A 12,636-nucleotide genomic window follows, 5' to 3' on the forward strand; every position below is an offset into this window, starting at 1 on the left:
AGATCCTGAATGTCTAAACTGAATAAAATGACGACGATCTGGTTTGGTGTTGAAAATATTTGAAGGTAGAGAACAGGCAGAGGAATTTGAGAATTTGAGGAGATTTGGCCAGGTTTTAGCAGCACTGTGGCCCTGTAATACCACTACTGTATGCACATGTTTTGGTATAAGTCTTAACATTTAATAAAAAATAATCCATATAAAAGAAATATCCAAAATATTTTGACATTCTTCCACACATAATTGGATGTTGGCATGTTGTAACATGACATACCAGCATCCTAAGGCGATTGTGGGTTTTCTGTTTCTAACGTAAAGCCGGGATCATTTGAAATCTTATTTGCAGGAGTTTTGTCATTGACATAAATGTTTCCTTGTAACTATAAAGACCCACTGATAAGGATGATTGTATCATATACAAACAACGGGCCAAAATATGTCTTTAGCTTTTTCACCGAAACAAGTAAAACAGCAGGAGGCACAAAAATAAACTCTGTGCTGTTTCTGAAACCCCTATACATACATTCTGATGCAATTTTGATTAAAGAAAACTGTAATCTAATAGACCAGAACTTGTCTTATAATCTCTTTTGTGGCATTTAAGATTTTTGACATATTTATCTGCAGCTTCTAGATTCTGAGGAAATTGTTGATAATAGTGTCAGTGGAGCCCTTCTATTCATTTAGCATTTTAACAGCTTTTGTACTGATCCGTCAGCAATCCATTACACACTCATCTCTGTGATTTACCCTCAGGAAAACAAACACATCCTTTATTAGACCCAGTAAGTTTCATTCCAGCTGTGCTAGATCTCATCACAACACAAAGAAACGCTCTCATTGTAAACCGAGTAAAGAATGTGCTTCTTCTCTTCGATCAGATTTCCATTCTCTTCTTTTTAAGGAGCATTCTTGCAGGTTTTTTTGGATTCATATTTCTGGGATTCCGTCCATGAATGTTTGCATAATCCAGTGTCCTTCACACAGTCTGTCTTGTCACAGAAACTTAGATTTACACTGCGGCTCTTTTGCCAAGTCCTGAAGTCGTGTGCTCTATCTAGAGGCTTGGTTTTTATGCTACTTGTGAAAGTAAAATCGTGCAAAGCATTTTCAATATGATGTCACTTCTGAATTATTTAAGTTTTTTAGTGTCGCGTAATCGATTGCTGTTGCATCTAATGATTAACCTTTGTTTTCTATCTGTCCATAGATATATCTTTGTTAAGATGTAGCGTGGACCGTTATTTTTTTTCTTACCAAGTTAGACCATGCAAACTCATCCAAACTAAAAATCTGTAATTTTAAGCCCAGAAAAATGAAACTTAGTTAACTTTTTATTTACTTTGTTTAATAAATACAGTTGAAGAAATACAGTTTCTTCAACACTTTATTAATGGCGAAATGAAATCCACATTTAGGGTTTGGTAGGGTCTATGATGTACTGTGCTAATTTATAATTTGTAGACTTTGCTTGGTTGCAAAACCTTTATAACTCATGTGAATATGGATTGTAAACAAGACTAAAATGTTAAAGTTACATTACAGCTAACAATTTGAGGCTAAAACTGAACTGAATGAATAAACCTATCTGAAGGTAAAATAAAAAAAAGCTAGGATATTACCATCTGAGGTTTCACAAACTTTTATATTTGAAACATTTTTAGCAAAATCTTCCAAAAAATCTCTCTCTTGCTATTTTGTTTTTTTGCAGATAGAAATGATTTTTGGTAATCCCAACTGATCTAAAACTTTAGATTTACTTTAGACTCATTGTCAGATATTAGCAATAATAAATCAAGATATCATTTTATAGTGTAGCTAAACATCTGGTTTGACTTTTTTTTACTATTTAAGGAGAAAAATCTTAAGAACTGTGGTTAAAGAACTCAAAACTACATGTGGACTCAACTTTGCGTTTAGCAGGTCGTAGCATTAATGATGTTTTGACTTCTTACACCAATTTCTGACTATGAGGTTCTACTTTCCCCCTAACTCTCCAAAACATTTCTATTTTAGATATTCTGCACCGCAAATTAGAAATAATTCATGCATTAAGAAGTGAAACGAGTTTAATAATCCAACCCTCTAGAGAAACTGAATCAGGAGAAGACCTACTTTTAGAATGCATTAGCCTTAACATCACTGCTACTCTGCGATCAGGAATCGTTGCATAAGAAAGGTGATATGAGGTATTACATATGTCAAAGTCACGCCTTTACTCTATGTGCCTCGTATTTTCATGTGCGTGGTTTACTCCACCGACTGTGCGAAGCATTATGAATTAGAGATTGGAGTGATCTCCAGGCTAAGTATTCAAACACTTCTCTGTTTGTTTTCTCTTCCAGATTCCCCCATGTGGAGTTTTGGATGAAGGCACAGGAGCGACACAAAGATATGGAGTAAAAGGACATCTAGAAGAACTCCAGTCAGATATTTTAACACAAGGAAACTGACATTTAGAGGACGTTAAGTAGTGTGTGCTGTGGGAAAAGCAGGGTCTGTGAAAAGAGGAGGAGTAAAGATGGCTTGTCAGAGGCCTGCCACGTTTCTCCGGGAGTCTGCAGCCGACCCGATCGGCTGCTGGTCCAAGCAGGAGTGTCCCTCTTAAAGTCTGAGCAGTGCATCATTTCACCTGGTGGAGGAGACCCCGCTCTCTGTGATGTGATGAATAAGTTTGAAGTCCTTGGCATTGTGGGAGAAGGTGGGTGGTTTCACACAGCAGATTAAATGGTGTTGTTAACCTCCAGCTCTAATGCTGATGATCTGCACCACTCGGGACGCTGGTGTGTCATGCTGCGTGTTTTTCATGAGAGTTTTAGTGTTTTTGCATTGTGCGGCAGGACTCTATTCATAACTTTTATCGTATATATGCTCCACATTTTGCGTCTGAGGAGCTTTATAGTTTTATAGCAGGCAGGCAGGCAGATTCTGAGCAGGTATTTATTTATTTATTATGCTGAGAAATATGCAGAAGCCAGTGGGATGTGCAGACATCAGAAGGAAAATGTTGTAGCTGTAGATGAAAATCATCTACAGCTTGTAGATGATATGTCAAAATTTTACCTCTGCAAACAAATGCAACAAGCCTTAAACCTGATTCTTTTTTTTTCCCAGCTGGTTTAACCCCTTTACAAAAAGGCTTGATCTGAGTGTCATCAGACCAAAGCACAATGACAATGAAAGCGCTAATATGGTCTTACCAAACTCCAAATTTGGTAAGGTGGAACCAAAAGTATTTTCCCCTTGTATTACGCAGAAACTGTCAGTGGGGTTTAACAATAGCTTCTTATAGAGTTCAACTAAAAAAGAAAAAAAAGCTTAAAATGCTTCTATTACATTAATTTTGAGCAAATTTTGCCAATAAAATAGATTGAATGACTATAAACTACTTTCTTAATATGGGAGCATCCTAATCACTGAAAGACATACTAAATTAAAAGTTAAATTAAAAAAAAGTTCATTGTGATATTATGGTTCAACAATGAAAGCGACATTTATTTTAGGAATACTTGCAAATTTTTTTCCTGAGTTGAACTTCTGATTACTTAAACTCTAATTGCATCTGCTGACCTAATTCTCTCCATGCAAACGTTAACAGTTGTTTCCTAATTGCATTTTGCTTGCATCTTCTCAAATCTCTTCTCGTTTTGATACAAGGAGTCAAAAAAATCCACCACATCTCTTGCTGGTGCTCCACATAAGAAGTCCTCCAGCAGCCTACAGGGCATGTTCCACCCACTTCCAGCTTGGCAAGAAATGTTGAGTTTCACATGCGCTACCTCAAACCGCACTTTAAAAAGCTCATGTCAAACATAGAAAAGACAACGATATCTCAATATCGCTCTCTGGGATGTATTAAATTATGCTTGAGAAAATTACAAGTATTAGCAGTTAACAGACTGCAAGAGAAAGCGGGAGAAACAGATTAAAACTGTTTCATAAATGTATCATAACTCCTTTGAGTTTAACATCTGGTGTGACCTGATTTTGTGGTAATATGCTAAAAAAATAGTTTGTAGTAAATCACAAGACCACATTTTGTTTTTTATTTTTATTTGGTTTCATGTTTCTTTCGATTTTGATTCATTTTGTGTTAAAATCCAATGTACAACAAGACAGATATTATTTTTTATTATAATATATTGTATATTGTTCTTTCAAACACAATGTGTGCTTTGAGTTGCTGGTTTGCTTCATGAACAGTGTTGCCAAGTTATAAGCAATTTTTGGCTTGTTTTTTTTTTTTTCCTTCACTAAAGTCGCTTGCAAGTTGAATGGGTTGCAGTATTTTGGGCTTGTTTTCCTTACTTGGGCCTGACCATTTTAATGAAGAAAAGATTATATCAGGCTCCCCACAATAAAGCAAAACACTAATGCTATGTAGTTTGCAGTGGTGTTGTGTTATACACAAGTTGTAAAACAATTTTTTTTTTTATCTTTTGGATTTGTGTGGTTACCAATTTGTCTTCATGGAGCTGGTTGCTTGTTTCTTCTATCAAGATCTACTGTTCTTGACCCACTTTGGCTGTTTGTTTTGAAACTTTACATCTGCAGTAAAACAGTCCAAACCATGATATAATCACCAGCATGATAAAAAAGAAACAGACATGCTGAAATTAGATGGGATTTTTTTTTTCTTTCTTTTGAAAGATGATTTGGCTTTTTTTCTCTTCAAGCAAAAAACATCTGTTCTGGCCTTCTGTGTTCATTCCAGGCATGACACCTTCACATGCACTCTGATGTGTACATGTAAGACTCAAGGGAAGGTTTTTGCTCACCACAGACCAAACTTGCTCTTCTGTTGGACTCGGGGTAGTTGTGTGTCAGCTTCACCGACTAAAGCAAGAGCAGCAACCTGGAAAGAGTCAGACGCTCCACCTAGTCATGAAAGCTGATGACTTCATACAGATACAGATCCAGAGATACAGAGTGGTTCATTTCGAAAGAACCACCCTGTATCTCTGATTCTCAATCCCACGGAAATTACAAAACATATTTATTTTTTACACCCAAGCCTGGCACAACTACAGTCACTGCCCTGTACAAGTCTGGGGATCTCAGGTTTAAAGGACTGATCTGATGTATAAATTTAACAATACCTAGCTATATGGACATAGTCCAAATGCCGTAACAATGACATAATGCAACAGGGTGACGTCTGGGTCAAGATTTCACAAAGATCCAGGCATTAAACTTTGTTTGTTGTGTGGGAGAGAAAGTTTACCTCCTCCTCACTACCTGATCTTTAATGCTCTGTTCTTTAAAGACGTCTTTATGCAAGATTACAAGCCAAGACATGACATCAGGGTAGCATCATAAGTGCATGTTATTGATCTTTGTTTTGTGCCCCCCCTTTGTTTCTGCCAGGTGCATATGGAGTGGTGCTTAAGTGCAGACACAAGGTAAGGATTTCCTCTGATCTTGCTGTCATTCGTAAGATAGGATAAAATCAAATTCCCATACAGGTTAAAAGAAAATTTATCGGAGAAGAAGAACATGTTGACTTGGTTTTTGTTCAGTTTTAAGGCTGAATATCAATGATCCTCAGCATCTACATGAAGGGAGGCCATAAAAACAATCTTTGTGTTCGTTTGCGGTCTTCACAGTTAGTCTTCAGACTTTGTGTGGTGGAATAGGTAGACTGTTTTAAGTATTAAAAATAATCAATTCCTCTTGTTGTTTCCAGGCTTTGTGTGCATGCAATTTTCCCTGATTATCTCTCAAAACAGCAATGTTTATGTCGAGTGCATTGGATAGACGGCTTGTGTTTCCGAAGAAAGGATCACTGCATTTAAAATATTTAAAGCTTTAAAACCTGCTTGAGCAAATCAGTGGCAAAAACAGGAGACGTTGTCTATGTGTAAAACATTTATACACACTCTGAATATTTCATATGCACAAACTGAACAGAAAGGAATTGGGTTAATGGCAGATTTCTGCTAATATGACAACCACCTGTTTTGATGGCTTCATTAACTTACAGATGTTGAGTAAGACTTTAATCTGACTAATAGCTGCTGTTGCTGCGCATTTCTGAATCACCGAACGCCCATGTTGTCCTTCTTGCATCTTATTTGTGCTTTTCATGTAATTTTATAATTCTCTTTCCAATGCAGTGTGAAAAAGTGACATTTTTTTTTTATAACGACTAGATAAAATATGGCACTGTGAACTCATAAAACAGATTGTTCCACTCTGTTGAGTAATCATATTAAAGGTTAAAATGAGAGGTTTTTCATATTGGGGATGAATCATTGAGTTTGTGTTTGATGACAGATTTGTGTTACTCTACGTCCTTCGGATTATTCTACTTGTACGTTTAAATCATTTAACTTTGCCACAGGCTTTGCATTAGTATGACACAATCTACTATACATAGTGTTGAACATGAACTGTATCGCCAGTATTTTAACAGATGGTATTATATGTTTACAGAATGTAAACATAGGTTAGAGTCTATTTTGTGATATTTTTAGTTAAAATGACCAGGTCTTGGTCAGTCAGAGCTGGTAATATTCAGGTGTAGAGCTGAGGCAAATACATAATAGTGTTTGCACATCATTAATGACCTTTTGCCAATTTCCATACTCTAATTTGTGCACAGAAAACTGAATGGTTACAAGTCAGTACTGACAAACAGCCAAATGTATTAATTTAAAAACACACCATTTTTAAAACCTAGAGCACAAAAATATGTGAAGAACAATGCAACTCTTGCTGCAACATTCAAGTAAACTCGAAACTGAAGAAGTATCCTCTTACAAAAAAAATCTCATGAAGTTCACGTGTGACCACATGGGATTTTTTTGTAAGTATCTGAACAACAAATACGTTTTACTGGAACTGTTTGAGCCCCTGTCGTTAGGTCCCGGATTGTTTTGTGGTTTGATTCTAGTTTTTAGGATATTCTGTGTTCCTTGGTCTCTTCCTTTGATAAGATCAGTCTAGTTTCTGTTTTACTTTAGTTCAGTGCTTTCTTTGTGACTCTAGTTTATAGTTATTCTTTATAACTGCAGAATGTAAAGCTTCTTATGCTTCTCATGTCTACTCATCTATGTCCTAGTCCACTAGGACATAGATGAGTATGTCCTAGTGGACATACTTTGTCCACTAGGACAAAGTGACTTTGTCACTTTGAGAGACAAAGTGGCCCCCTGTGCCACTTTGTCTCTCTCTCTCTCTCTCTCTCTCTCTCTCTCTCACCCAGGTACTTGTTCCACATTCACTCTTCCAGCACTTAAACACTTCTGCTGCTCTCACTCTTTGCTGGTTCCTCCTGTTGTCTCCCTGTTGATTTCCTGTCATTCTCTTACCATGGATTCCTATTGTTTCTGTGTTGTTGTTTTTCATTAAACATTCATAATCAGCTCTCTGCTTCTGCCGGTCCTGCATTTGTGTCCTACTTCAACCAAATGGAAATGTTGACCTTGGCTTTTTTCTTTCATAATCAGGTGAAAGCTTATGGTTACTCTGAAAATTATGTCTTTATCTTCAGTTTTCTAGTAGATAAGTAAAGTTTTCATCAACACTGACCGGTATTTGAGCTGTTCATTACTTTCTACACTAATAAAAACGTATCTTTTTATGCTGCACATGGGCAACATCAAACAGCAAATGTTGTGTTTTTTTTTGTTAAACATACCTCTTGAAATTGTAACTCAAACTTCAAATTCAGCTTCATCGAGCTATAACACATTCTACCTCAGGATTTTATAATATTTTAGCTAGTTTAAGATGTTTTCTGTGAAATAAAGGGCCACTGTCTTGCTCCCTTAAGCCTATGAAGAATACAGAATATTATTTTTACTTGCCAGCCGTTTAAAATTATTGCGACTCTACAGGAATGTACTTTCATATTGCCTTTAGTAAGAGCTCTCTGTCTTTGCTTAAAATACATTTTAGTGTTTTGGGGAGGGTTTCCAGTAGTATGCTGCGGCCTGCTTTCAGGGTAAGGTTCATTAGACTGGGGCTGGCTGGGACGTGTTGTGAATGTCCATGACATGTAGCACTATCAAGTTATCAAGTTATTTTGAAGTCTAATTAAAGCCCTTACCAGACTAATATGCTACAAGCTACTTTCTGCAGGCTACATCTCTTTTAGTCTCATCATGGCGTTTACTTTCACACCAAATCACTCTCAAGATCAAACCGGCCACGCTCTTCCTCTGGCTTTTTTAAGTGGTAATAATTGTTCAGTGTTGATAAAATTGATCATTATCCGTATGTCCAGTTGCTTTACATGACTGTAATATAGCTCACTGCTAAGCATGACGCATTTTTAAGGAGTTGATATTTTATCATCTGCCACTGATTTGTTCTCCATAAAACAGATGCACCATCAATATGCTCATATATGTCATGCAATATGCATCAAGCCAACCAAAGGCGTCACCATGCAGCGTTATCTATTGTTTATTAAAGAAAAATAATAGTATAGCGTCAAGCTTACCAGATCCTTAAGATTTGTAATGCTGGCCTCTAGTTTTTCTAGTACAACTGAATGTAACCTGGTCTAGATCATCATGTTGTGGTTTGGATACTGGGAAAGACATTTCTTGCTCCGGGCGGTTGCACCAATCAGCTTCTAGAGCTGTCAGTAATGGAGTGCTATGTTCATTTTCCTCAACTGTTTGTCTCCAGTATTGCTCAGACTTGGGTTTGTCTATCAGGATAGTTTAAGCTTCTCTAGAGAACCTTATTAGACTTCCAGACTTTGTCTGGCTGTATCCTGGCAAATCGGTTGTTTTTCTTTTCATGGAGTTTTCTGTTTCTCTATAATTGCTGACCGACTTTTTTTCCATGTGGTCCTAATCTTGGCTTTCAGCCTACTTCTTCCTGGGGTAATGCCATGATGTTGATGGCTTGGTACCCTATAATTAAACCTCATGTATTTGCACGCTTTGAAGCTGGCCCTAAATAGTCTCATCTACAACAAAGACCTTAAAGCCACAGCACTTGTCCATCACTCAAAGCTTCCACACTAATAATTAGGCATAGCTTTAAGTCTTATTACAGTTCAGAAAGGAGAACTGAACATTGCCATGACAGGAAAATTGACCATTGAGAACAAATATATTCATGATGCTTTGCTGTAAACATGTCAAACGAGGATGGCTTTGGATTGGTGCGCCTGACAAACGGGAAAAGAAAACACCTCTGATAATCTTTTCTCTTAGACAAACATAACTGCATGGGGTAAAATCACAGAATTAGACATACATTTATTTACAGCGAGCAAGAGATTCATCATTTATCAGCTCTTGGGCAGTGTGAGTACACAGTAAGCCATGTAATTTCAGTTCAGTTCAGTGTATCAGTATAGGGATGTAACGATATCTATAACTCAGAGGACGAAACCCGATACTGAGGTCGCAGGTTTAAATATTACTTTCAAAAAAACTTCAAAGATCAAATTTATGCTTCAAACAAAGGCCTTTTTTCTGCATTTTATTCTACCTCTTTCAGCATCTGAATGACTTGCATTGCTTGCACATTGTTCATGTCTTTTTCCCTGTGTTGCCATTTATCTTTGTGACTGGAAACCCAAAGATTTAGCAGCTCTGTTTGTGGAGGACTGATGATGCTCTCAGGGATAAAATGAGATTAGCACATAAATAAATAAAAGCTATGCAAAAATACAAATATAGCAATGTATTGTTCAGTTTAATAGTACACCACAAAAGTTATATTTAGAATTTATTATCAAATTTTCGAAATAATAAAATTTGGACAAACAGATTGTAAAAACTTGAGCTAGTCAAGTGGCTCTTCAGAAGAATGAATTGCTCATCTCTGGTTTACTGTCACAGTTTTTTGGATTTTTGACTTTTGGTTTGCGATTGTTGGCTCATGCTTCATAGTTTCTGCCATATTTTTTTCCTTTAGGCCTTTTTTATAGTTTATTGTCGTTCTTGCATATCTATGTTAATTCATTTTGTTTATTTCTGTTGTTTTCTGCTGTGTTTTATTTCAATTCGGGTCTAGCCATACATTGTTCAGTCCCCTGTCTTTATTGATGCTGATAAAGTCTGGCCCTACAAGTTTATTCATTTTGTTCTTTGTGCATTTCTCTGTAGCTTGCTTAGATTTTTGTTTCTTTGGTTTATTATGTCCTCTTTACTTTCTCTCGTGTAATTAGTCTGTCTCCCATTTGTTTCTATTATATTCATCCTCTCCAGTAATCTTTGCTCATGCCATTCACCTAAACTGCTTCATCATCATCATCATCATCATCCACTGATCCATCAGTGTATAAGCTCTTGATTTTAATGCCGGATTCTTGGTTTTCGTGCCCTGATTCTTATGTAGTTTGAAGCTCTGTTCTGTGTCCCAGTTTCTCTGACAGTTCCTGAGCATTGTAAGTTTAGTTTCTTAAATCTTTTTATGATCTCCCCTCGTCAGTGGCTGTCTGCACATTGGCTCTGTTTCATCACCTCTAAAGATGACAGCTTACAGTCAGTACCAGCTGATTCCCGTCTCCAGTCTGTAAACTTCCTTTTCTCCCCTGCATTTTGATTTGGGATCTCTGTGATGTTCAGTGTAGTGAGTGTTATTGATTTCCAAAACAAAAGGCTGATGTGGCTAATATGAAGTTAGCTCGGATACCAAGTCATTTGATGCATGTAGGAACAGATCAAACACCTGGATCAGCTTTTCAACAGTAAAGGTGACACCTGGCTACAAAAATTAAAACATAAACCACATGAATAATGACTCCACACAAGACGAGGTGAAAACAGGGTGAATTTCCATGTAATACTGTTGCCTTTTTGTCTACTGTACCACACGAAACACACAGAAAACGCAAAAACGTTTCCTCACCTGGAGACCAACTAACAAGGCAAATACTTTTACTGTCTCTCTGGTTTTATTACATTAATGTGTCATTCTCCAACAAATCTGCATGCAAATTAACCAGCAGCTTCAGAAGTACAGTCACGTTAAAGTGCCTTTTCTTTCCTTTGACTCACTAATGTGACATATGACATGTTTCCCACTTATGTAACAAAAGGAAAGACTCGATTTTACACGCCTGGGAGCCTGGGACCCTGGGACCCTGACAATAAATGGTGTTTTTAGCTTTGCTGCAAGAGAGCAGTTATTTTTACTTTTCCCAGCTGGAAGCGGGACGAAAAAGACAGGGTGGCAACAGGAGAGAGAACGAAGCAATGGGTGCACGTGTGTTTGAGGGAGAGGAAGTGACGCAGAGGGGTGTGTTACACAGTGCCGGTAAATGGGTCACCCTGTTAGAGGACTACAGCAGACCTGTGTATGACGGAGGGGGGGAATAATGCGACTGTAAATAGGTTGAAACCCAATCAGGAGACACAGTAGGCCCGAGCATCACAACAAAGGAATTAAATTAATTTTAAATAGGCGTCCCAGTGTAATTTATGGGGACTTTACTCTGCAGCGTGTGCTTGATGGAACATTTTAATTAGTCAAGCGTTTGTGTGCCAGGACTTGTTCTGCCACTTTATGCAAGTGTTGTTTAGCATATGTGGGTGTTTGTATGGAGGCTTATGTGTTATCTTGAATTTGTGCTTTAGGAGTGACAATATCACAACCTACACAGTTGTCCGTCTCCCGGCGCAGAAACGGTGTCACTGTGTAGTACTGTCGGGGTAAGGAGACAAATTAATTATTAGTGATTGTCTATAATTGTGTTGGCTAAGTTTCAAAAAGACCTGCAGTGTGTTTACTTGAGTAATATCAGAGTATGAGTCACGGGCATCGTTTTAAATCGAGACTCCTTTGAAACCTCAATGTCAAACTGTATATCAGTGAAGTGTTCAAGCATTAGCACTAATATAATGAGCTCGTGTCAGACTGTGGCGATCTTGAAGGTTATTTTTAGTGCTGACTTATCAGTTGTTAAAAAGATTAATCAGAAGAGGTCAAAGATGTAGCACAAACATAAGCATCATCAACATACTGCAGTTTGAAATGTCGTATGTCCTTGATGGGCCCAGTTTATTTTTGATAAGAGGTTGGATTTCTTTTTTTTTACCCTTTTATCAAAAATCATTACTGCACAGCCAGCACGTACCTCTGCCGTCGCAATAAATCTTCATTGTATGATCCAATTTGCTAATGAGCGTCAAATCTTAAACTGACAAGTTTGTATTTACACCTTCCTATAACAATGGGCAGATATAAGCGAGAGCACTGCCAGTGACAAGCAGCTCCACGCTGCCTCGCTTCGTCGCAGCAATTTGGCCGACTGTGATGTCTGACCCGCTGTAGACAAAAGAACAATTGAGGAACATGAGAGCAGCCAAGGACACTCTAGTGCATGATGTAATCCTCTCTGGCCCCCTGTGTGCACTGCTGCATCCTGAGGGTGTTACAGATGACAGAAAAGAAAAAAAAAAAACAGCTTTCAAGAATTTAGGCTAGCGATGGAATGATTGGAAACATTTTGTGTTTTGTTTAATGAAAACTAACTAAGAAAATTACTTTGTGTTGAAGCCAGAATTTGCTGTATTTTTTTTACTTTTTTTTTAGTGTAACACACCCCTGGTGTGTGATGTAAAAATCAAGGCCATGGGTAATCATTTCAGAAATTAATTCACATTTAATGTGAATTAATTTCACAGTTTCACAGTTGTTTTGTTCAACTGGAAAAAAAAATCT

General features: G+C 37.4%; 1 protein-coding gene across 7 annotated transcripts in view; it reads left to right on the forward strand.

Moving 5' to 3' along the window:
* Nucleotides 1-12,636, forward strand: part of cdkl5 (cyclin dependent kinase like 5) — a 36,366-nt gene that overhangs the window by 2,583 nt on the left and 21,147 nt on the right. For all 7 annotated transcript variants that reach the window (XM_016675378.1, XM_007560152.2, XM_007560156.2 and 4 more), the window contains exons 2-3: nt 2,346-2,701; nt 5,368-5,402. In XM_016675378.1, the coding sequence (XP_016530864.1) occupies nt 2,665-2,701; nt 5,368-5,402 (72 nt within the window). In that variant the 5' untranslated portion in view covers nt 2,346-2,664. The remainder of the gene's footprint in view (nt 1-2,345; nt 2,702-5,367; nt 5,403-12,636) is intronic.

The sequence above is a fragment of the Poecilia formosa genome, unplaced genomic scaffold (assembly GCF_000485575.1).
Source record: "Poecilia formosa unplaced genomic scaffold, Poecilia_formosa-5.1.2 Scaffold113, whole genome shotgun sequence".
Lineage (NCBI taxonomy): Eukaryota > Metazoa > Chordata > Actinopteri > Cyprinodontiformes > Poeciliidae > Poecilia > Poecilia formosa.